The 26,563-nt window shown below is 35.0% G+C and overlaps 3 protein-coding genes across 3 annotated transcripts; 2 read left to right on the forward strand and 1 right to left on the reverse strand.

Annotated features, from left to right (window-relative positions):
* Positions 1 to 1,896: 1,896 nt before the first annotated feature.
* On the reverse strand, positions 1,897 to 5,037 carry LOC114716939 (fructose-bisphosphate aldolase 3, chloroplastic). The gene is made up of 6 exons (XM_028902019.1): positions 4,692 to 5,037; positions 3,983 to 4,252; positions 3,763 to 3,872; positions 3,541 to 3,631; positions 2,749 to 3,018; positions 1,897 to 2,473 (listed from the first exon to the last, which is right to left on the reverse strand). The coding sequence occupies exons 1-6, from the start codon at positions 4,842 to 4,844 to the stop codon at positions 2,195 to 2,197; spliced, it is 1,173 nt and encodes a 390-aa protein (XP_028757852.1). The 5' UTR covers positions 4,845 to 5,037; the 3' UTR covers positions 1,897 to 2,194.
* Positions 5,038 to 12,712: 7,675 nt separating this feature from the next.
* Positions 12,713 to 13,503, forward strand: LOC114716907 (uncharacterized). Its single transcript, XM_028901968.1, has 2 exons — positions 12,713 to 12,785; positions 12,869 to 13,503. Exons 1-2 carry the CDS (start codon positions 12,713 to 12,715, stop codon positions 13,501 to 13,503), a joined length of 708 nt encoding a protein of 235 aa, XP_028757801.1.
* A 417-nt stretch (positions 13,504 to 13,920) lies between these two features.
* Positions 13,921 to 19,099, forward strand: LOC114716911 (uncharacterized PKHD-type hydroxylase At1g22950). The gene is made up of 9 exons (XM_028901973.1): positions 13,921 to 14,448; positions 15,353 to 15,400; positions 15,701 to 15,877; positions 15,973 to 16,123; positions 16,228 to 16,314; positions 16,927 to 17,051; positions 17,946 to 18,064; positions 18,360 to 18,471; positions 18,562 to 19,099. The coding sequence occupies exons 1-9, from the start codon at positions 14,146 to 14,148 to the stop codon at positions 18,595 to 18,597; spliced, it is 1,158 nt and encodes a 385-aa protein (XP_028757806.1). The 5' UTR covers positions 13,921 to 14,145; the 3' UTR covers positions 18,598 to 19,099.
* Positions 19,100 to 26,563: the final 7,464 nt, after the last annotated feature.

Below are 26,563 nucleotides of genomic sequence, written 5' to 3' on the forward strand. Positions count from 1 at the left end.
TTAGCTTTAGATAGTATTTTATCTGACTGTGGTGCCAAACCATGAGTACTGGGGTTAGATGTGCAATAATTACCATGTTAACGGAGCTTAAAAATAAGTGGCAAAATCCACTGTGCTCCTTGAACCATAAATTGTGTCCATATTTGGAAACGAGATCTTATAAATTGCCCCCACTCGTTGATAAAATTACCTTTGTTCGTGCATAGTTGATTAGCATTTTATTAGATTGGTGAGATTTTGAGATATATGCTACAACATATTACCTCATCATATAATTAATTTGGAGATATTAAAAAAATTAGTTAATTTGGTTATTTGTTATAAATGTATGTTGATTTTTCTAAACTATCATTTTTAATCATGTGCATTGATTGAAATTATCTTGGTATGAATCTCTTATAATAATAGAGTTATTTTGGGAAAATATAAGAGACAAAGTGTATTAAGATTTTATATTTAAGACTAGATTAAATTTTTAATTAGTTTTATATTAAGGATTAGATGTGACCCATTGTTTGTGGATTTAGCGGTAGGAACTACATCATCTTAGGCTCTCGGCCAAAAGGTAAGGGGTTCGATTCCCCGTCACGGTGCTTGAGGAGGCATCCTAAAATAGGGGTATCTAGGTTAATGCCTGAGAGTATAATATAGGTTCGTCTTGCCTAACATTGGTATCACTTAGGAGGAGTCATTCAAGCATCCTACTCTTGACTTAGATTGAGCCGGAACCCTACTTAAAATTTTTATATATATAAAAAAAGGACCAGATGTGTTATTTAACTTTAAGAGCCCCCTTTCATCTTTCTGAATGCTTTTGTAGAGTAAAAATCAAGGATATCAGTTTGTTTTGGTCCCGTATAAATGTTAGGAACAATTGTGAAAGGATAACACAAATATTTGACACATTAATTATAAATAATCAATTTAACTATTTTTTAATCTTGACAAATTATTTAATTTTCTTTGGGTTTGTTCTGCAACAAAATGTTATGGGTTTGAATTGAGTTGGAAAAAAATTTATATAATCTTATTCTGATTTTTCGCCTTTCATGAATGATACTATGATAGGGAGAAAAAAGGGGTAAGCTTTGAAAAAGAGGATACCGTTTTAGAGTTTGATGTTATCATTTTGCTTGTTTGGGCCGACCCGTGAAGATCAGGTGGTGTCAGGTTGAACTGCATGTTTTTGAGATTGTAATGTCTTTTCATACATGAGAACATAACTAAAAGCTATTGTTGGGGGATAATCTGAGGAGCACAATTTTGCGAAGATGACTGATATGAAAGACCGGGTCACAACTCATAACAAACCTTAAAAGTTCCTTGGAAAATACTTTCCGATTCTAAATATAAGACCCTTGTATATACTATACAAAAGTTTATATTTAGGATCGGAAGTGTATAATAGTAGTAGTTTTTTATTATAAATTTCTCAAACTAGAATTTCTTCGATTCAAATTTCCCTCGTATTATCTTGCACTCACACTCAAGCAGTCCCCATGGAGCGAAACACATGCGTAAATAGACAGACAGATAAGCAGCGAGAAATTCTTCAAGGAATCATTCCTCTTTAAAATGATGAACTTTCCAACATTTTCTCTGATTTATCATATAGTAGGATGAGAATTTTTTTGACGTGTACTAAATGAAACTGTTCAATCTTTTCAAGTGATTACTTTATGCATGACATGCAGTGCAAGAAAGAGCAAATACCTGAGCAATGTCGGCCCATAGGACATTGAAGGGGGAGTTTGATAATAGTGACAATCACTTAAAAAAAATATTTTCACATAAATAGAAATAAAACTTTTCTCATATATCTATCTTGTATTTTATAAAATTATTTTTAAAAAACTAATCCAAACACCCTGAAATCTACAACCACAAGCAGAACTATAATAGAGACAACCATAAACCGCCTTAACTCACAGCACCAAATCAATATACCTTTTCTTCCTTTCTAATCTTTCCTTTTATCCCTTAGGTTTACAACAATCATCAATGGCCATTAAACCATGAAAAGCCTCCTCACAACTTTTATTCAACTCAGCTGCTAGAAAGGTTGATATTAAAAAAAAAAAAACAAAAAACAAAAATAATACGTCTACGTTTCTTAGTATTAACTGCTAACAAGATAGGACAAAAATAATTATGACAGATAGGATGAAGTGAGACCAAAAGTGCAGTATGCCTCCTAGTAGGTATAGCCCTCGACAAACATTCCTTTCTTGGCTTCCTCATTTTCACCGTCAGCAGAGTATCTACCAAGCTGGGCCAAGGAGTTTGCTTTTGCACGCACCAGAAGAGCATTCTGAGCAGCTTCTACATTTTCAGGACGCCCTTGCCATGTCTTAAGCACGGTGTTCTGAAGTGCACGTGCATATGAGAAGGAGACATGCCATGGGTTGGGACTTTGGTTCATTGCATTAAGATTTAATGTTGCCTCCACTTCAGATTGTCCGCCAGACAAAAACTACAACGAAAATCAGAACATACTTCAAGATTTTGCTGTACAGTTTCAATGGTTTGAATCTCTAACTTAACACTAAAATGGGTTACTGTAGTATTCATCATCAATCATCACGATTTGCTTGTCACGATGATCCACAATTCAAACCTTTAAATTCTAGAGGCAATAAAGAGGGGGGGGGGGGGAGACACCTTTATATTCTGAAGTCCTATAATTTTGGAAACTGGCAATGGTATATCGTTTTGATTGTTTCTTAAAATTAGCTTCAGTGGTCATACCATGATTCCTGGAACTGCAGGGGGTACTCTTCTCTTGAGCATTGTGAGTGTGTATTTTGCAATGGTCTCTGGAGAAGCCTTTTCCTTGTGTTCAGCACCAGGTGTCACCATGCTTGGTTTGAGCAAAATTCCCTCAAAAATAACATTGTTTTCAGCCAAGTAGTAGAACACCTCTGCCCAGACCTTTTCTGCCACATCCAAAGTCCTCTCAATGGGGTGGTCCCCATCAAGAAGAATTTCAGGCTCTACAATGGGAACAAGACCATTGTTCTGCAATGAAACACAGTGTCCAACAATATAACAAAATTTATTTTGTGCCTCTAGTTATATTTTAACTTATTTTCTATTAAACTAATCGAGTGAAGATTGTAAGTTGGAATATAAGCTTTGCATCTGCAGCAAAATGCGGGGCCAGGATAAAAATTATAGAAACATTCAACCAAAAACCAACAAACATATTATTCCGTAAAAATTGTATAGTTCACAATAGCAGGTGTGCTAAGAATTGAAAGAGAAAGGTAAAACCATCTGAAAGATAATAGCTTCCACCAAAATCTTGAATGACTTTGAACTCATGCAACTTTTGCAGAAGATATGCTGAAATATGTACACCGTTTGTCATACACCACACACCACCACTCCTCTCGCATAAAAGACAAACCCTCATTTCCGATCCCCCAGGGAGGGGTGGTGGTGGTCTAGGGCACCATATAAATGAGCTAACCAAGTGCATTTGTTACCTGAGTAGCATGCTAATTACAATCAAATATATATTCATGGGCGGATCAATACCTGAGAGATGGCAGCATAACGTGCAAGTCCCCATGCAGCTTCCTTAACAGCTAATGCAGAAGGACCGCATGGAATGCTAACGACTGTCCTCCTGTGTAGCACAGAACAAAAGATTATTTGAAGTCAAATTTGACATATCCACTGCCAATTAAGTCTTATAAACTTTGAAGAATGTTTACAAATTTTGGGACACAGAAGTTAAAGGGAATAAAAATTACTGACCACTTGGCAAATCTTGCACCCTGCTTATAATATTCAGCAGATCTCGAAGCCAATCCATCTAAACCTTGGCACCATGATTCATTGTTTGACCCTGGTAACGGGACCAAACCCTGAAAGTAAAATGTAGAAATATGACTACCAAGCTGTATAATCAACAAGACAGAATCCCCATGTCAGAGATTCTGACAAGATTTATTCAAGGTACTCTTAGAAAACATACCTTATCAACTTTGATGCCAGGTACAATCTTTTCCTCACGAAGGCAATCCACAAACTTCTTTCCATCTGTTGTTGACTGGTAAAGGGTTTCTTCAAAAAGAATGGCACCAGAGATGTATTCTCCTAGGCCAGGTGTGGTCAACAAAAGTTGCCTGTAAGCCTGGCGATTGGCCTCAGTATTGTCCAACCCAATGGTCGCTAACCTCTTCCCACATGTTGCATTTGACTCATCAATAGCAAGGATTCCACGGCCAGGGGATGCAATAGATTTCTAAACCATAAAGTAATAAACCAAATTAAGGAGACTCGTGATAGTTGAACTTTTCCAGATGTTTTAACAATAAAACAATTATACTGTAATCTATACTGAAAGAGAGGAAGATTTCGACGCATCGCCCAAGAGAATTACTGAATCTCTCCATGTTATTTACCACACATTATCAGCGTCAATAAGGAAAACCATACAACAATTTGCAGAAAAATCAAATGAAGTACTTTAAGCAGACTAGAATGAAAATTTGAAAACCGTCCGACTTCAATCAAATATGTCAATCAAGAAGGTCGAGCCGTAAATAGATGTCAACCTCCCAAATGAGAAAGTCGCTATTTTTTAACTTTTAAATGAAAGAACAAAGATGGCTTAAAACAGGAAGGGCATGATCAAACCAGAATTATTGGTAGCAGCAGAACAGAGAAGAGAGAGAACTAACAGCGGTTTGGACGAGTTCGTCAGAATAAGCGGATGCGCGGATCGGGACCAAGACTCGGCGAGTCGACGACGATCCTCGGCGAGTAGAGAATGATTGCTGGCCGATCCATTGGGACGACAAAGCATTGAGTTTGGCGAAACTTGCGCAAGCCATGGCTTCGATTCAACAGAGGGAAGAACGGAGAAAAAGAGGAAAAGAATGGAATCGATTATGGAAGAATTATGGAGTGTACTTGGTTGTTTGACCAACAAGGTGGCTTATAGAGACAGAGGATGAAGAAGAAGCTGGGTAGGCACCTCGAGGACTCCGCAGTAAAGCGGTAATTAATAAGACAATGATCATTCGGTAACACCAAACGGCCATTTTCGTGAGGGAGCCGCATTTGGTTCCACCAAACCAAACCCAACAATGTGGACGTTTGGTTTGGATTAGATTTTTAATATCCCAAAAGTTGAAAAATTCAAAAATCCTTTGGATACGTCACTTCCCTCAAAAGCTGTTTGGTTAATTTTTAGGAAGAATGACAAAAAAAAAAAAGAGATATGAAGGTAAAGAATACGTAAATGAAAATCTTGAAATTATAATCTTCATTCTAAAATTAGTAAAATGAATTAAAAATTTATTACTCCTCTGATCCTTAATATAAGATTCAATTATTGAGTTGGTTTTGGTCCTAAATATAAGACTTATTTATCATATTTATTAATTTTTTCTAAATTACTCCTATGGATGCTCTTTCAACTATAATCAAGTAGAAGAGGAAGAAGAGGTATTAAGAAAGATGATTATGGTATTTTAGAAAAAACGTGTCACATTTCTTATAATTAACTAACTTACCTGACTTTCTTAATCTAATCAAATTAGTTAAATGGGTCTTATATTAAGAACCGGAAGAATATTACCAATGGAGTATTTTCTCAATATATGATTTTTTTTCTCATTTTCTCAAGTATTTTAGGTTAAAATTTTGACTTGTTAATTTTTATTTCAAAATTGTTAAACATATACATAAGTCATGAATAATTTGAAAGAGTGGTCGTCTTACCTGTTAAACCAAAGTTGTTAATACCTATTGAATTATAGTTAATATCTACATAAAAGTTGTAAATAATTTGAAAGAGTAGATTCATTATTTGTTAAACAAAAGTTATTAATACCTATTAAAATGAAGCCAATACCTATTAAGAAGTTGTAAATGGCTTGAAAGAGTAACTTTATTACTTGCCAAACAAAAGTTGTTAATCCTCTCTCCAGTTCTTATTATAAGCTTCAAAAAAGTAATTCAGATAACAAACAATTAGTTATAATTAGTTAAAAACAAGGGAAAACCATATTGAAGGTACCTATACTTTCTCTCAATTTTTAATTTGGTACCTATGTGTTTTTTTCCCTTTAATTAAACATTTAATTTTATCTTTTTAGCAACATTAGTTCTTATAACTTTGTTCTATTGATATTTTTAGTCTTTACATAAGGATTAATGATGTTAATAGAGGAAAAATAAAGATTTAGTTAAGAACAAAAAACACATAGGTACCAAATTGAAAATTGAAAAAAAGTATAAGTACCTCCAATATGGTTTTCCCTAAAAACAATAAATATATTGGAAATATACTTTTGTTTTCAAATTTACTCTCATAATAAATGAGAACAAGGATAAAAGAGAATGTGTGAAAAATATGATAAAAGAGAAATAATTAAGACAACATTGAAAAAATACATTAAATGTTAAGACAAATTTAATTGAAATTTACAAAATAGACCACAAACTTTTCCAAATTTAAAACTTAAAAATAGGACTAGAGATAATAGACATTAAAATGTAGTCAATATCTATACACTTGTTATTGAGATGAGTGTTGGTAGACAGCTTGAGGCTTAATATTGTGTGGGAACTATTATGAACCCACTTTGATTACCTTTGATTGTTTGGGATATTGTGAATATATGGTTACCATATAATGGAAAATTTATGGGCTCGTTAATGAAATGCCATATAGTGGGCTTTGAATTTCCCAAAGGCTAATTATTGAAAAATTATTATTGTTAATATGACGTTTGTCCCTTGTAATCATATTAGGTGGATTTGCTTTTTCTAATAAGGCTTGCATATTAATGTTTGGGAGGTCTTAAAAAAGGAAGATAATTATTAAAAATACCAATGATAAGTGAGTTGTCAAAACTTATTGTCATTTCTTATTCCAAAACTTATCATCACAAGTTACTAAGTTTTCATGAGACTTTTTTTTAATATATTCTTTCTTCGAGACCTTATTGCAACTTGTCATTTCTTTCTTTGTAATAGATTAATAATAGGTTTATCTTTTTTGTCAATAAAGGATAAGTTTTGAGGATTTAATTTCTTTTACTCATGATATGTGAATAAAAAGTTAATGTTTATTCTTTCTTATAATAATTAAAAACGATTGGTTCGAATTGGTAATAAGCTAGCTTATAATCTGTTTTCTTGGAAGCATAGTTCCATGACTGAATACACAAGGAAGATCAAAATGTAACATTCACTATGAGTAGCATCTCCAAGCATTGAAGCCAAATCCGAGATATAAAATAGTTCAATTAAAGTTTGATGGAAGAATCAAAGGCTCCCTTAGTACTCGACCAAACTCTTGAGCGGAGTGTTAACTGCCGACAAGGCAATATTAAAGATCTTCAAATCTCCAACGATAAAGAACACACATCAATGAAGAACAGAAATTATAAGTCAAAACTGGAGCACTGTCGTCCAGTGAGCAAAAATGATGAACCGCCTTTTTCAATGAGTAGAGCTAGGGCACTTCCTTCTTAGATAGAAACCTTCCTTTCCCTTATAACCTCTGTGAAGATTATCAAAAGTGACTGTTATTGAAACATTTAAAGTATGTCAGGATAATGAATTCAAAGTGTTGAAACTCTAGAATCTAAAGGTGTTCAGATTAACTTTTTAAAAGTGATTTTACAAAGTTTAAGTATGTATAAAAATTTCTAAAATAAAGTTAAAAAAAGTTTATGGACAAATCTATTTAGGCCCCAAGCCCATTAACGATGGATTTTTCAAAGTAATCTATTAAAAAACTAAATAATTTTTGAGTTAAATTTTAGCAAAATTTGAGCTAAAATGGGCAATCTAATATGTTTAGGTAGTTTCTTTCTAAAAACTTGTAATTTGGGTCAAAATAGACAATCCAATAAGTCTAAATTTTCTATTTCTAGATTCTAAGAGTGTTTAAATTAGCATTTTAAAAATAATTTTATATTATACAAGATAAACATCTGAGTGAAGTTTTACATCGACTTATGTAAAAATGATTTTTTTTAAAGTGATTATAAGAAATTGCTAAATTTATCCCCTTCAAAAAAATTCTTCTAGCCAAATGAAGGGACTTCTCTCCCAAAACTGCATCAAGCATAATCTCTTTTGTCAACAACAAATTGCCTTTGCACCATGTCCAATCGTCATGTTTGGATGAGATATTATGTTTGAAGCTATCATTAACATTAACATGTAGTGTGTTTATAAAATACTACTTCCAATTCTTAATATAAAAACTCATCTTACTTTTATTTTATTTCTAAATATAATACTCTAATTTACTTTGTCTTTTATATTTATCAATTTTTTAAGGTAGTTTTTATAATAATAATAATTTTAGCTAATAAACTTGATTAGAAAAGACATTTTAGAAAAGACAACACATATTTAGTACAAATAACTAATTTAATTAGTTTTTTAATCTAATTAAATTAATCGCCTAGTTATTATATTAAGGGTTAGGAGTAGTAGTCTCTAGTTTGGTGAAGGTAAAAGAAAATGGCAAGTGCGAGCACTAGAGGGGGAGGGAGTGAGGGCAACAGTGGGGGTGAGAGAGAGGAAGATGATTGAAGGAGGGGTGTTTCCTATAATGGCAAGCTGCCTGGGGATGTGAGAAGATACGGAAATAGGTTTTCGTACAGGGACAAGCTGTTGAGTCTAGGGGAATCTGGCTTCCTTGAGACTAATCCGTCTGCCTCTGAGGCTATGAGTGGATGGCGTGAGTATTTTGCCAAGATGTGCACTGAAACAACTAAAGATAGTGAACAACAGGATGGGTAGGAGAGAGAACCAAAGGAATCATGGAGAACCACAGGTAAATTCCCACTGTTGAAGGTCTCAGCGAATGAATATGCAGCGTGGTGTAAGCCGTATATGAACTTGTTGATTGTCAAACTATTAGGTAAGTCCTTTGGGGAGGGGTTGACGTGACAATGGATGGAGCGTATGTGGAACCCTAAGAATCCTATAAGGATTACACCACTAAGCAATGGTTACTTTATAGTCTCCTTTACTACCCCTAAGGATGAGGATTACGCACTACAAGAAGGACCCTGGATGATCGGTGACCATTATTTACTTGTTCAGCAATGGAGGCCTAACTTCAACCCCTGGAAAGCAGATAACCAAAAAAGAATAGCAGCCTAGATACGGATCCCGGACTTGCCAGTGGAACTTTATAACGTTGAGTCACTAAGAAGGTTGGGAAACTTGGTTGGTAAGACTTTAAAGATAGACAGGACCACAGCTTTCTTAGAGAGAGGTGGCTTTGCTAGAATTTGCGTCGAAATAGATTTAGAATAACCGCTACTCCCGGCCTTTGAACACTTCAGTGAGGTTCGTAAAATAGAATATGAAGGCTTACATCTCATTTGTTTTCACTATGGAACATATGGACACCACATGGAAAGGTGTCCTTGAAAGAGTCAGGAGAAGGCGATGCCAACCAACATAGGAGAGAGGCCAGATGGTGCATCGAAAAATAGCACCGGTGAAGCCCCTACGATGGAGGAAGAGTTACAGATTCAACAAGATAGTTGCGTATCTGTCGAAGGATTTTATGGGCCCCAAATGATTGTGAAACGAGATTTTAGTAAAAAGAGAATCAAGGCAGATTTGAATGGAGTCAACACGGATTCAGTGGTGAAACAATCTTTAGCTTCTCCGAGTGATCCTTGCAAGAACACAGTGCCACATGGCAATATGAGTAAAGAGGGAAAGGATAAAGCAAAGAAGATAGATGAGGTGTTCGTTATGGGAGATTCCAGGATATTTGGAGCAGTGGTTAACGACAATATTAAAGGGAAAGGGTGGACCCCAGTGGAATCTAGGGAAAAGGTTATAAGAAAAAAGAGAATACGTGGCAAAGAAAATAACCCAAAAATGAAATACCAAGTTAAAAATAAAGGAACGAATGAGGAAGGGGCTAATGAAGCTTTGACTTTTCCAATCCCTTCTCTGTTTTGGGGCATGAGAATGCTCCAGAGGGTAGACCCAGGGACAACGTGCCTACAAACGATGCCATGTCAATTCACCTTGGTAAGGATCAGGAGCTGAGAGAGCTAAACAGCGATGTTATCACTGATACAACTGACGTGATGACAGATCTGGAAGGGGCTAACATGGTCAATACTGAAGCATTAGAGAGCTCTAAAGCTCAACCCTCAAATATCTTTGTCTAATGAATTTTATTTTCTGGAATAGCCGAGGTATTGGGACAAAATCATTTCTAGGACTGGTGCGAGAGCTGGTTAGGAAGCACAAAGTTGACTTCCTTGCTATTTTGGAAACTAGAGCCAAGGGTGATTGAGCTCAACGCATCTCAAAGCAATTAGGCTTTGATAATGTCGAGATTATTGATGCACAAGGTTTCAGCAGTGGCATCTGGGTTTTATGGAAGGATGGGGGCTTGGAAATTCGACGCGTTGATCTCTCGTGAACAGTTCATCCATTTAAGTTTTGATAATAGGGTTTACTTCCTTCTTCACAATAATATACGCCAATCTGAACCCTGTTAAGTGTAGAGCGGCTTGGAACTCCCTTCAATCCATAAGTGAAACGGTAACAGGACCCTGGTGCATAGGAGGGGACTTTAATGGGACCCTTTCCCTCTAGGAGCAAAGATCTTCGACTCAGATTGGGAGCAGTGTTGACCGTGAGTTTTGCCATTGGGTTGAAGACTTAGAACTTGTTGATATAGGATGTAGTGGACCTTACTTCACCTGGAAAAGAGAGGGATGTGAAAGTCGATTGGATCAGGTTCTTGCCAATTCTTTGTTCATGCAAGTTTATCCCAACGTCTCGGTGCTGAATCTCCTGTTCTTTAAATATGATCATTGGCCTATTCTCTTACGTTTGGGACATGAAGAAAGGAATAACGACAAAAGGGAGACTATATTTCACTTTGTAGCACCTTGGGTCCTCCATGAAAACTTTGATTCTTTCATAAAGTCTACATGGCGTGAGGATGGGAGTTGGCTGGCAAACATCACCCGGTTTCAATCTGAAGTTTCGGTTTGGAGTCGGGAGGTCTTTGGTCACCTAGGTCGTAAGAGAAGACACCTTTTTGATAAAAGAGGGCTCATCAGAATATTTCACAACTCTTGTTCTTCTAACCTCTCTTGTAGTTTTTCCTTTCCTGGTATGGATGAGGGTCATATGATGAATCTTAGAGGTGAAGTGTTACCTGAAGAAATTAAGTAGGCTGTTTTCAGTATGGGGGCTCTTAAATCTCCTAGTCCTAATGGGTTAGGTGCCTTATTCTTCCAAAGGAATCATGTTGGCAATTCTGTTGTTAAATTCGTCCAGGATGCCTTTATTAATCCTGCTTCTATTGATGATATTAATGGCACATTTATTGTTCTTATCCCAAAAAAGGATCAACCTGAAACAATTAAAGACTTTTAGCCTATAAGTCTATGCAATGTTATTTACAAGGCTATTACTAAGGTGGTTGCCAATCGAATTAAAAGTGTGTTGCCTTTTATTATCTCTCCTAATCAATGCGGCTTTGTTACTGGTAGACTGGGATCAGATAATGCGATTATAGCACAGGAAGTCATCCATTCAATGAGGAATATGAAAGGGAAAAAAGGATTTATGGTGATTAAAATTGATCTTGAGAAGGCTTATGATCGCCTTAACTGGGGCGTCATTCTTCACTGTCTTACTGAGCTTAATCTCCCTTCACAGCTTCTAAATGTGATTCAAAGATGCATCTCCTCTCCTAAAATGCAGATTTTATGGGAAGGAAGTAAAACTTCAGAATTTCTGCCTACCCATAGTATACGACAAGGTGACCCGATCTCCCCTTATCTTTTTGTCATCTGTATTGAGAAGCTTGCTCACTTGATTCAAGAACAGATACACCTTCAGAAATGGAAACCTATTCGGCTGAATAAGAATGGGCCTCCTATTTCTCATCTCTTTTTTGTGGATGATCTCATTTTGTTGGCTGAAACTTCCATGGAACAGGTTGATGTTATTAAAAAATGTTTAGATGATTTATGCAATGCTTCAGGGCAAAGAGTGAGTCAAAGTAAAACCAGAGTGTTCTTTTCAAGCAATATGAATCACATTCGCACTTCCCAACTTAGTGAGAGGCTGGGCTTCCTTAGCACTGTGGATCTAGGAAAGTATTTAGGAGTTCCTCTCCATCACAAAAGAGTAAAGAAGACTACGTACCAGTATGTGGTTGACAAAGTTAAAGCTAGATTGAGTAACTGGAAGACACATACCATATCTTTTGCTGGGAGACATACTCTTGCTTCATCAGTAGTTCAGGTCGTTCCCTTATATCCTATGCAAACTTGTGATATGCCCATATCGATATGTGATGACCTTGATAAACAGGTTAGGAACTTTCTTTGGGGCTCTAGCAGTGAACGAAAGAGAGTACATCTTGTTTCTTGGAATGCAGCTTGCCGTGAAAAAAGGAAGGGTGGACTGGGGCTTCGACATGCAAGGCTCCAAAACCAAGCATTCATGATGAAAGCTAGCTGGGGATTGATGAAACATAAGGATGCACTTTGGTCAAGGGTAGTCCGTAGCAAATACCAATGTGGGGAGGACCCATTCCCTAAGATTGATAAGGGTTGGCCAGGTTCCCATCTTTGGAAAGGGATAAAACACAATTGGGATCTGGTTGTAGAAGGTTCTGAGAGTGTGGTTAACAGGCAAGGGAGGGAAGACGTTTGATAGAAGCATGAGAAGCATGGGGTCTTCTCTGTTAAGTCGGCCTACAGAGTTCTTAGTGGGGAAGCGAACAGTGGATCAGCCCCTTGGAGGTGCGTTTGGAAGCTCAGTACGCCTCAGAGGTGTAAAACTTTTATGTGGCTCACTCTTCATAACAAACTTCTGACTAATGAAGCTTGCATCAGAAGATGGATCAATGTTGCACCGGAGTGTGTGTGTTGTGAGCAGGCTATTGAAGACTCTCTCCATGTACTTCGAGACTGCCCTGATATTAAATCATTATGGGTCTCCCTCATTAAGCCTGGATGGGTGAATAGATTCTTTGGGTGCAATATCCAAGAATGGTGCTCAATGAATCTACGGGAGAACTGTGGTCGTGACGGAGGGCAGTGGCGAGATCTTTTTGCGGTGACTTGTTGGCTCATATGGAAGCGCAGGAATGAGAAAATGTTTGAAGACCAGACCAGTAGTGTGCGGGAGATACACGATAAGGCGAAAGTGATTTTGATAAGTTTTAACTCTACAAAAAACAGACTGCAGCATGTCAACATCCGTGGAGCTCAGACACATTCGGAGAGGAATTCTTGTTCGAGGATAGAGAATGGAGTTATTGTTCGGGTAGATGGTGCCTTCTCGCATAACAGTGGGAGCATAGGTTGTGGAGGAACAATCATAACACCAGAGGGAACTCTGCTTGAATCTTTCATGTTAAGACTACCTGATGGAGATGCGTTGTTTGCTAAACTCTGGGAATGTCTTATTGGGCTTAAACGCGCTTGGGATGGAGGACAGAAGAGTCTGCATGTTTAACGACTCTTTGGATGCTATCCAGCTGATTAAGCATAGCGACCAAGATTTGCATGAGAATTGGGATCTGATACAAGAGGTACGCTGCTTGCTTCACCGGGATTGGATGGTCGAGGTTAGCCACTCAAGTAGGGAGGAGAACGTGAGAGAGCGCTGTCAATGCCGTTGGGCCTACATATTTCTTTTACTGATAATTCTCACGGTGATTCCAGTACTGTAGCTTACCAGTTGCTTTTGTATTCTTCTCTTATCAAAAAAAGAGGTAGTAGTCTCTTTTTTTTCCCCGGGAAAAAAACAAGCCTAATCTGGACCCCATTAATTGAACCCAATGCTATGTTCCACGCTGTCATAATAGCATATGGATCTTCCACGTGTGAAGGAGCCCACTGTGTCAGCAGGCGTGTCCCACCCTTTGTCTAATGGGACTCCTCTCTTCCTCTGTGGAGCGCCACCTCCGCTCCAGCGAAATCCACATGACCCGGACCTTGCAAGTTCAACCCTAGCCAAGCCATAGCCTGAACCTGCCTCATCCCCCTTCCAATTTATCTTCGTTCTTCTTCAAACATTCGATCTTTTTTCCCTTAATGTTCCCATAGCCTTTCTCTCTCTCCCCAGGTCATCGTTTCTCGGCTTCTTTCAGAAACCATGTCTCAAAATGGTTCCTGGGATCGAAGACACCAACCTCGCGCTACCAGTGACGGCAAGGCAGACAACTTTGTAAACCCTAGTTTGGCCTCACTATCTGATTCGCGTAAGCTCTGTGCTAGTCCCAGAATGGATCACAAGCCCGAGAGTTATGATGACCTCCAATTGGAATTCAGCCCTCTTCTCTTCAGCTCCCTCGAGCAGTATTTGCCTCCTCACATGCTGAACGCACCACGTGACGCCAAGGTCCATTACATGAAGAACATCCTATTCCGGTATTTGCCAGAAAGTGAACGCGCTCGGGTATGTATGAGTATTGAGGTTTTGCCATGATAGTAAAGGGGAGCCAGTACCCTGAATGCCACGGAAAGCCTTGTTTTATTCATTTTTGTAAAACTATTGATACTACCCAGAAGCATTATGGTTCATGGGCATGAACTGTTCGCGGGAAAAAGCAAATGTGGTGCTTGAGTCTTGATTACAGAGTGCTGCATTTTTGCTTGACTTAGAAGCCTGTAAGAGAATTGACGTAACCCTTTTCTGTGTGGAATTGGAAAGTAGTGATCTTTGTCCTGTTTGATAGGCTGAGATGGCAACCAATTTGTATGCATATACCTAGCAGTGGCATTGATATTCATGCATCCGCTTGGTCTCGTATCAAGAAACATTTTGAAGTCATTCTTGTCTAGACACGCCTACTATTATTATGAGAGTAACGGCTACCTGATTTTCAATTTGGATTTCCTTTGTCTTTTGAAAGTTCTTGCCTGTATCTTTTATAGAAATGATATATCTGCTACATATAATTAAGAACTGTATGGAAGCTCAAACATTTTTATAGGCAGTCTAACCGTATCTAAGTTTGCCTTCAGACAATGAGGATTGCCTGTTTGGCATACCATGGAAAGAGCGATTCTCAGAGAATAAATTCAAGATTTTGTTAACACTTATTGTTTCTAAAACCGACTGAAAATTTTACCATCTGGCTAATGATAAAATAAAATAATTTATTATTAAGATAATGTAGTTGTTAGCTAAAGAAATTAAACCCTTCCCTATTATGTTTTTACCTTGGTCAGCATGGGTTTTTTGCTTAGCATGACTATATGATGCATGTGATGGACTCAACCTTCTCTTATGATATTTTGCCTTTGGCCCAGATTCGGTCACTAATTTTTTTTTTTTTTTTAATTGTTGAGTTGAGAAGATTCAAAGGCACAAGGAATACAGGCAAAAGATCATATTGAATTATCCAGTAAGTTTTCTAGTGAATGGAAACTTTTAGTTCTCAGTATTTTCGCTTTAATTGACAGTCTCAATTGTTCCATTTTATGTTTATTTATCCAAAATTGAGAGAGATGCGTCCATAGGATAAGTTATCTCTGTTGAAGTGGAGGCAGCATTTATTTGGAATATTTTGTATTTGATTTTGGAAATTGTGTAAGATAAACCAGTAAACGCTAGCTAGAGAATCATTCCCTTGTCTCCTTTTCTGCATGTAGCATAGAAGCACCAATTATTGTAGTCCTTACCAATTGTTCGCTTCTGTTTGTAGCCGCTGCATAAGGAGATATATACTATGCATGCAGAAAACTTTTTCACACCATCATTCCTCAAAGCAGTTAGAGATAATGCAGAAGAGAGTTTTAGAAGTGTAATAGATGAACCATCTGCAGGAATTTATACATTTGAAATGCTTCAGCCACAATTTTGTGAAATGTTGGTATCTGAGGTATTACTTTTCTTTTCTGACCTTTTCATAGACACATGGTTCTATGTTTTATATATTAGTTTTTAATATTTTCTTATCAGGTTCTAATTCCTTAGGTGGATCATTTTGAGAGATGGGTCCATGAGACCAAATTCAGAATCATGCGGCCTAACACAATGAACCAATATGGCGCGGTGCTTGATGATCTTGGCATGGAAACCATGCTTGACAGATTAATGAATGATTACATTATTCCTCTAGCTCGAGGTAACATAAATCTTTCTCTGTGAGATTTCAATAGTAACTTGTGACTGGAAAAGTAATTATTATTGTAATACAAACTCACTTTTCTGTTTGAAAACTTAATGTAGTTTTCTTCGCTAGAGTTGGTGGATCCTCGCTGGACTCTCATCATGGTTTTGTTGTGGAATATGGAATGCATAGAGATGTTGAACTTGGTAGGACTTTTAGATGTACTTCTGTAGTTGCTCTAGCGATGTATCTGCAATTGCAATTAATTATTTGGATGTCTAATGGTGCTTTAGGATTGGAGCTATTTTTGGTGGTCTTCGTATTAATTTTCTTTTGGTGATGCTCTTCATGCTATTTGTACATTTGAGCTATGCTCAAATACCTGTAATTTTGTGTGTTTGCCTTTTTTTTTTTTTTCCTCTTTTTACTAAAACAAGTTAGAAGAAAAATAAAATGCATTAATAGAAGACTCAGCATGATTGTCTGAAAACACCGATAAATAGACAGAGGATATTTTGCTGCAATAATATGATCTGAATAATCTAAATATATTCCAAGTTATACGAGCTATAGGCTTAGCTGCCCTTAAATCTAATTGTGTCTCTTCTGCTGTTGGAAGGAAGTTACAATCTTATGAAAACATTTTTTCCTTTAGAGATTTAGTCTATGCTAAGCATGTTTTCTCTTACTGTGTGCATCTGAATCTTGTGCTGTAAATCTTTTGTTTTGCTTAACTGTGTCATTTGTTGTGTAGTTGGATAGCAATCCTGTAGCACTACAGGCCTTTTGTTGAAATCTGAGGAGCTTTGTTTTTGCAGGCTTCCATGTGGATGATTCAGAAGTCACTCTGAATATTTGCTTGGGAAAACAATTTACAGGTGGAGAACTTTTCTTTCGGGGTGTCCGTTGTGATGAACATGTGAACACAGAGACCCAGCCAGAGGTACACTTACTGTTATGGATAAAGTTCTTTTGGCCTGTTGTTTTATATTTAGTTACAAGATTTTGTGTGCATCTGTGTATTTGAATTCCACTTAAAATTTTAAAGCAGGAAAATAGCAATGCCTACCTGTTGATTGTGCAGTTGTGTATCCGTACCCTCTGCCCCTGGTTTATTTTTTTTGGGTCTTCTAAGGGGGTGTTTGGATTCTTTAAGAGTGCTTTCATGCAAGTTGAGACAAACTCCTCTCACATACTTCATATACTGTAAAATCATTTTTAAAACCATGGTTTGGTTTCCGTTCAAAATACCTTTTAAGGAGGTTTGGAAGCACCCAAAAGTGCTTCTTTTTCGCAAAACGAGACAAACTTCTTCACATATTTACTTTATATATCATAAAAGAACTTTTAAAGCCATGGTTTAGTTTTTACCCAAACACCTCTTAAGTAGAAAAAAGTGACTAGCGTTTTGGATTTAGGGAAACAACTTATCAACTATGTCCTGAAGTTCATACAACAGTTCATTTTCAGTGATTCCACGTTTGAAGAGTGGTAACAAAAGAAATTTTGAGGACTTCTCTCTCAGGATACAATGGTGATATGAAAGATGGGTTTTCAGATTGTGGTATGAAAGTGGGGATGATACCGGGATAAAACTAAAATATATGACAGTGGCATTGTGGGAGCATATTGTATGCAATAGGGTAAATCCCAAGCTCGTGATTTGCCCTTTTTTCCAAGTACATGAATTGATTAATACATTTTTGGATTGTTGGAGTGTCAATTCATTATAAGTCATACTCTATGCTGGATGGCATAATAACAACATTATAATACTATAACAAGCAAATCTTAATAATAAATCTCACAAGGACCCCCTCTTATGAAATCTTTGTAGGAAATCTATGATTATTGCCATGTTCCTGGACGAGCAGTATTTCATAATGGTCGTCATCGGCATGGTGCTCGAGCTACAACATCTGGACAGCGAATCAGTTTAATTATATGGTGTAGAAGGTATTTCCATTGAGCTTTTTAATCCTCGATGTAATCAATCTTTTTTGTTGTCTTGCTGCATAAGCAATTTTTCACACGTCCCTTGGAAACTTCAGCCTGTCACAGGATAGTTTCTTTTTATGGGGATTCTTAAGGAACTGACGTTCTTTATTGGGTTCTTAAGAAAGCCTTCCCTCCTTTGGTCCTCACCAACTTGCAAGTCTGAGTTCCTATATGATGAGCATTTCATTTTTTTAAAAAAAAAAAACCATTACACCTGTTTAGTCAAATGTCCAACCACTTTGTTCTTGTGTAGTTCAATTTTTAGAGAGATGAAGAAATATCTAAAAGATTTTTCTAGCTGGTGTGGAGAATGCAGACGCAAGAAAAAAGAGAGAGAACGCCTCTCAGTTGCTGCCACCAAACAGGTAACATTGATTCATCAAAAATGAAAAGCATTGTAGGGATCTTCTTCCTCTATCATGAAACTAATTCAGGCTAGTTCCATCACTGTTCAGGAATTACTGAAGAGGGAAGTTAAATCCATCTCCTGAACTCATGCATATCCACATCATGGTTCTAAATTTGCTGATCACCCAAATGTCAGCTCGATGATGTAGCTTTCTTCCCTCTACTTTTGTCTTTTTTAATAGTTGTTGTAATGCAGTGAAGGGTGTCCCAGGGTAGTGATGTATAGATCAGCTGAAGTCCATGTGAAAAAGAATGGCCTGAATCCTTTGAATTCAAAAAATGAATATAGAGGGTGCCGCCATATAGAGAGAAGGGGAAATTGAATGTTAGGCTTTGTACCTAATGATATGTGGATCCTGTACACAAGTATGTTATTTTTTTGTTTCGCTCTCTTTCTGGATGTATTTCTCTGCATTCGTTTTTTGTGATTGTAAGCAAATATCACCTTCCCCTCACACCAAGGTTTACCAGCTGAGCATGTTGATGCTGGTCTTTTGTAACTGGGTAGTGCAACGTGTGACAAGTGTTGTTCTTATTCTATAAATAATAAAGAGTAATGTGATTTGGCTTTTTAGTTGAGGGCAATATGTTCAGATTTTTTTGTCTTTTTTGGGTGATTTATGGGAAGGAAGGAGGAGATTGAAGGATTATTTTGCTATTCCTTTTTATCTTTATTTTTTGGGAAAATTAATCTTTTGGCTCTTATAGTTTTAATTCAATTGTAATTTAATTCTTAAATTTTTATTTGGTATAATTTAATTGTTATAGTTTTGACTCACTAAATTCAGACTCGTGCAACTTAGTTCTTGTGTTTTACTTAGGTCTATAATTTTATTTTTAAAAATAACTCCTCGTTAGTTCTTTAAAGCCGTTCATCCCTGGAGAATTAAAATCTGCATCAAGCACCGTGTTAATTTAGGCGCAGTCCTCTTAATTTTTCTAAAAGAAAGCCAAGGCTCTAGGTTATGAAGAGCTAAGTGTGCTCATAAATAGGTGATTTTGTGTTTATACTATATTCAAATATTTTATAAATTGCTTTAATTGATCAAAGTTAAGTCAGGAATAATTTTTATAAATAACGTATAATTGTGGCTTAACAAAAGTTTTTTTTGGGGGGGGGGGGGGAATTGAAGATTAGATGGGGAATTGTACTTGAATAGAGTGGAGAATGGGGATATGTATTAGGTGAACACCGGGGAAAAGTTTCACCATACAAACTTTAATTATTACTGTCCAGTTTTTAACGTAAAAACAAGTTAAAAATTTAATTTGATCATAAATATAAGATTTCAATTCATATGATCTCAAGAATTTATTCATTTTGCTTCCAGATAATTTTTATGGTAACCCATGTGTTAAGGAATTTTTAACAAATGCTAGTTCCAATGCATATGATTAATCAGAATATATTAGGGAATACAACATCCATTTATTATAAACAACTAATTTAATTAATTTTTTTTAATATCCTCATATTAGTCATCTAGCTTTTATATTAAAATTTGGAGGTAGTATTTCCTATATTCACCATGAGTTAAGCACTATTATGGAGGGAAAAAAATTAAGCCTTTACGTTATGTTCCTCCCAATTTTAAATTATGTAGTTGGTAGCCTGCAATGTATGAAATCATGTGTGCTTATGAGCATCCCTAACATTTCTTGAATCTTCCAAGGGATAATGTATCGTATTATATATGGTTGCTGTCAATTTGTTCTTAACTTTACATGTGTGAGCCTGCTAATCTTTTCCAATTTTATAATCAATATTATGTGCTCAATAATGCCACTTCACTGTTTTGCTGGTCACTATGAAAGCAACCATTGAGTTCACGCAACATCCTAAATTTTGTTTTCATGACTTAGGATTAGGATTAGGATTAATTAGATAGAAAATAAAATAAAATAGGTTAAAAATCAGTCAGACCTAAATTTAGAGGATCATTATTACTCACTATGATTCATTCCTTTGATATAGGATTATTATTCTCATGTGACTAATGATGCTTCTTTGTGGTCTAGTTGTGAGCTTTGTAGTTTTTGGCCAAACTAGATATTATAATTAATGAGCTTATAAGCATCTGGCACATGTAAATTTTTAACTCATAAATTCAGTCAGAGGGTTTAAGGATGAAATAAGGTTTGGTGATGGGAGGTTAAACTTGTATTATTTAATCTTGTTTTGAAAGGCATGATGTGTAGGTACTATATGTTTTTTTTACTTATAAGCTCTTGTTTGCCCTCGTTGTAGTGGATTTATGGTTTAATTTTTATATTTTGGGCTTCATCAGTTCCCTAATCCACTCTTTAAAATGTTTAGGTAATGAGATAGACTGTTTTTTTTTTAAAAACCATAATAGGATTTCTTTTTTGGGATTAAATACCATAATAGGATTTTATAAACATTACAATTACAGGTTGATTCTTATTTAACTATGATACTTTTAAAGTGTGGTATTTTGTCCCTTTTTTACCACAATATTTTAGAATTGACTTTGAAATATTTTTATTATGGTAATATATTGTATGTGTGATTTAAAATTCTTTATTACTATAATAAGGTGTTTTAAATTATGTTTAAATATGATTCAAAAGGTAGGTGTTATAGTTCAAGTCCCTTTCATTGTCCTTCAAGTCTTCACCAAACCCAAACTTTATCCCTCTTTTATAGACTTTTACATGCTTCTCGTCTTGTCCATGAAGCAATCTTCCATCTTCACCAACCCAATAATTGGAAGAAAAAAAAAAGTGGTCTGGAAAACAATAAAATGAATGTTTAGGACATTGAATTTAAAATACAAATGTCATTAAAACTAATTGATAAAAGGGAAAATTGATTAAAAGTGCCTCTTTAACAAATTAATTGAGGAATGGGACCTACAATAAATGTAAAGGTATAGGCCCCTCAAATGTCAGTAAGTATAATAGAAAAAAAGACTATATTATCCTAACAGATACTAATTATATATGACGGATCTTTATTTGCATATCACGTATTTTAATTACATTTGAAGGATACCTAGTGACATATGGGATCTTATTGCATATTTATGAATCCTAATCACATGCCATTGATCTAAACTTACATATTGTTCATTCTAATTATACATTGTGGATACCTAGTTGCATATGGTCGTTTATTGCATATCACAAATCCTAAGTGCATATAAATGATCTAAAGTTACATATTGATGATTCTAATTGCATACTTGGATGCCTAGTTGCACATGAGACTTTATTTCATATCACAGATCTTAATTGTATATTGTTAATTCATAGTTGTATATATTTGATTCTAATTGCATATTGCAAACGTCTAGTTGCATATGAGACTTTATTGTATATCATGGATCTTAATTGCATATCATTAATCTAAATTCGCATATTATTGATTGTCATTGCATTTACGTTACTACTAACATAAACAAATTTCTTTGTGCAGTATTCACGAATAAATTCTTATTTATGGATGCTAATTATATATAATGGATCCTACTTTTATCATGTTAATTTGTAGATAAAAATTTGTTAATGAATACCGTGCAAAAAAAATTTTATGTGAATGGTAGCATATGTGTAATTAGAATCAGCAATATGCAAATTTGGATCAATGATATGCAATTACAATTTGTGATATGCAATAAGGTTTCATATGCAACTAAGCATCCGTTATATACAATTAAAATTAATAATATGCAACTTTGGATCAATTGTATGCAATTAGAAGTCATGATATGTAATAAGATACCATATGCAACTATGTATCCATAATACGCAACCAGAATCAACAATATGCAAGTTTGAATGAATGATATGTAACTAAGATCCCATATGCAATTAGGTATTTACTATATGCAATTACGATCCATGATATGCAAGTGAGAATTCGTTATATGCAACTAGTACCCGTCAAGGTAATATAATCTTTTTCCTACCATACTTACTGATATTTGAGGGGTCCACACCTTTATGTTTATTGCAGGTCTCATTCTCTAATTAATTTGGCAAAGAGGAATTTTTAACTAATTTTTTCTTGATAAAATATGCAAGATATTGACCTCCCATTTATATAATTAGTATCATGCCAATTCCCATACGTTTCATTTGGGGTGAGTAAACTATGGATAACTGTAGATAGAAAATCCTACGAATTGATACATTGAAAACGTTGAAACTTTATTTAAATATATAGTTAAGGACAACTTTATTTAAATATATAGTTAAGGACATGTTGATTACACAATATATTATGAAATGCCCATATGTTAATTTTGGCATTACAAGGGAAAGTCTACGTTATAATTCATCTATTTTTATCTTTTCAAAGCATAGGCATTAGGCAGCACCTACACACACATAAAGCACAAAAGAAATCATAAAATAAAGAATTGTTAGGCGTGTGAAGTCCCAGTCCAAACTTCCCTTTCTTTTTTTGTTCTAATCAAATAAAAATAGGGTTAAAAGGTTAAACTTACTTTTGACCCTTCTCAATTCAACCACTATTAGGATTTGTTTGGCTTAAAAGAGAGGAGGGAATGAGAGGGATTAATGGAGAGAATGAGAGAGGAGAAGACGGAAATAATTTCAATATTATCTTATTTAAATTGATCAAAAGAGAGAGATTTTAATATTACATTGTTTAGTTCAAAATAATTTTATACAGGCAATGTTACCCCCATTTATATAAGTTGTTTTTTCCAAAATATTATTGAAATATAACTATAAATAAATTTTAATATATAAAGTAATAATACATAATTAATAGCAGTTATATTATACTTCTATAAATAAATATATTCAAAATTATACTTAAAATATATGTACAATAGTAATTATAAATATAATTGTACTAAATAAAATAATTATAACCATTGATATCTTTTTTTAATTTAATGACGATTGATATCTTGTAGCTCAAAAATGAAACTATTAACTGGTTATTACGAAATACGAGCATGCAATGCCTGTAACGGATATTTGCCATTCATAGTAGAAGGCTCTTGGTTATTTAAAAAAAAAATTTAACGGAAAATTTAAAAAAAAAATATTGACCGAAATTTTATAAAAGAAATTCACTTTGAAATTCTCTGTTTTTTTCCATTTGTTTCATTGCTCAGCAATTTCGATGGCAGCTGAAAATTTAGAAGCCAAATAAGGTAAGAATAAAGAAAAGGATGAAGGAAAGGGTGGCTTAGGAATATTGAAAATAAATATGGGTATACTAGTCGACATATGATAAAATATTACTCCTTCCTTCCAAATTTCCCAATTTTGAAAGGAAGGATTAGGAGGGGAGCAAAGGGCTCCTAAAAATTTTATAAAACCAAATAAGAAAGAGGGAGCAAAATTCCTTCTCTTTCCTCTCCTCTCCACTAAATCCGTTGTACCAAACATAGTGTTAGTAGGATCAACATTTTCTAAGTACTCCTTCCGGTTCATTTATAGCTATTGCTAATGTAAACCCAGAGTTATTGCTGCTCATCTTTGCAAAATGTATTTTTAAAGTTAAAACACAATCTTGGCCCCAAAAAAACAAAAGCTAAAATATGATCATTTATTAATTATAAGAATTCATGAAAAAATATTACATAAAAGTTAAAATTCTCACCCGCGTACCATAAGTTACTGAGACTTGAAAGTGATAATTATGGAAAATAGCATTTTGACGAGGAAAGACGTGTTTAAGGCCCAGTGCCGCCAATACTGTGGTCGGCGGATACGCGGATCTCATTGGACGGCTGAGATTTGAAGATGGACATGCTTTAATTAATTAGATTGTCATTAATTATTTCTAAACTTAATTTAATTTGTCTTCTTTTTTAAAAGAAAAGCGCCCAATGAGAGAGATCTGGCCGACCTACCAGAGATTTCGCGGAATGCGAACGGGTCCTTCACTTGTCGTAATCATCCACCGCCCAAATACCCACTGCTTATGAAATCACATGCCACGTCCATGTCTTACTCAGCCAATTGATTTGTTTGTATTTTGTTATTTACTTTAATTTAAATAAAACAAATCTTATAATAATCACCCGCAAATTCATACCCTAATGTGTCTTATTTTCCACAACACATTGAAATATTCTTAAATTCCATTCATTATGCTTCATCTTTCGGCTTCCATGGTGGATTGATGCCAAATTTTGTGTGTTATTTATATTAGGTTTTTTTTTTTGCAAAAGTGTATATGGAAGCCACTGCTAAAGAAAGGGTAACAAAAAAAAATATCTTGTATATTTTCCCTCACATATTTTTTTACTGTATTTAATAGAAATAAAATTTAAAAAAACATCATTAATTATCCTACAACTGCTAGTGACTTATATTTATGAATAAACTTTTTTCCCCCTATAAGTGACTTTTGCATAGAAACATAATGATATAATTTTATATAGAATTTCAGTTTGGTCTCTTAATTTTATGAGATATTTCTTTGATTCCATTAAGTCGGCATAATTAGTCTCAATGGATGATTTTTCATGCTAATTATTGTTATTATAAACAATTAAACTTCATACATTAATATTTGAAAATATTTTATCAATATTTAAAATTTTAATATTGACATATTAGGATTAAATATCTGAAAAGACACTTTTTAAAGTTAAGAAAATAAAATAAAATCTAGCATAAAATTTAAAAACTAAAATAAAGTTTGCCTAAATTTTTTTCTTTTAAAATGTGAATATAAATACGAACATCTATTCATATTACATCCCATTTTGACTGCTTCACTTAAAATTTCAAATCACATGTGCATATGCTTTGTAAAAAGAAAAAGGAAATGAAGGTATTATTTGAAGAGTTATTAAACTAAAATTTATTGTTCTATTATTTAAAAAAAAAAAAGAAAAAAGTGTGGAAGATTCCAAAATTTTGGTGCACATGGGGGGCGTCTATTCTAATAATGTAATTGTAATATAATAGACAAAAGGACATAAAGATTGAGGCGCTGCATGTGGGGTGTTAGGGTTTTAGAGTCGCTTTAGCCGTGGGCCTGTTTTCATGCATTTGGGACCACATGATATCGATTACATGTAATCTTAATACAAATGACTCGTTCAGATATTTGGCTAAACTTATGTAATGTAAACAGAATTATATTTTGTAATACTAATTATCTTAAATAATATAAAAGGGATTACACTGCTAGGACATATGAATAGAATGGGATTACAACATGTGGGAATATGAAAAAAAGACATTATTTACCCTTGCCTCTCCATCATCTTCATCCACCTAACCCTTACCAACGCCCCTCCATTAGCAATTATGATGCACTAGTGATTCTCCTCTACCAGCAATCCTTTCTTTCCCTTCCTCCATTGATATGACTGGTCATAACCTCTATTGGAGAGAACAACGATGCTTCTTCATAGCTCATAATACTAAATATAAACTCATGCCATCTTTGCTCGATCGCATCGTCTTCTTAGTCGAGCTCCTTATTTTAAATGGATAACTTCATGAGCGAAAGGACATGCCACTTGATGCTTTGATCAAAAACAAGTCGGCGGGGGGTCTCATGAGATCTGTGTTGGCTGTTGGGATATGGCGCTGTCGAAGATGAAACTTTGGGACCACTCTGTGTCCAAGAAGGAACTATTTTCACCCTGATGTTCAGGCTCTCAGTTGAAGATAATTAAGGAGGAAAGCACGGCGTGTGAGGGAGGGTGAATGAGGGGATAGGAGAGAAGGTTGCGATTCGTAGTTGGGGAAGATGAGGGAGGAAGCAACGAACTAATGGGAAATTCCATTTGTGTAGGTGTATTTTTGTCCCTTCAATTTTTTTGTTTATATTAATTAAATATAAATAATAAATTTAATTATATCATTCCTAATGATATACCAAACAAGTTAATTGAAATCATTATTACATGACAACACATTTCCAATCATTACGTTCTATTACATTCCCATTGATTCTATGAACCAAACGAGCTTCAAATGTTTAAAGGTACACTCAATAAGAGTTTGATCTAATAAGTAAGAAGTTATATTATGACTCACAAAGCTGTGGGTTAGAATCCTGATAAGACCACCTTATTAGTG

Source organism: Neltuma alba, unplaced genomic scaffold (genome assembly GCF_004799145.2).
Source record: "Neltuma alba isolate B1F8T4 unplaced genomic scaffold, ASM479914v2 tig00011698_pilon, whole genome shotgun sequence".
Taxonomy (NCBI): domain Eukaryota; kingdom Viridiplantae; phylum Streptophyta; class Magnoliopsida; order Fabales; family Fabaceae; genus Neltuma; species Neltuma alba.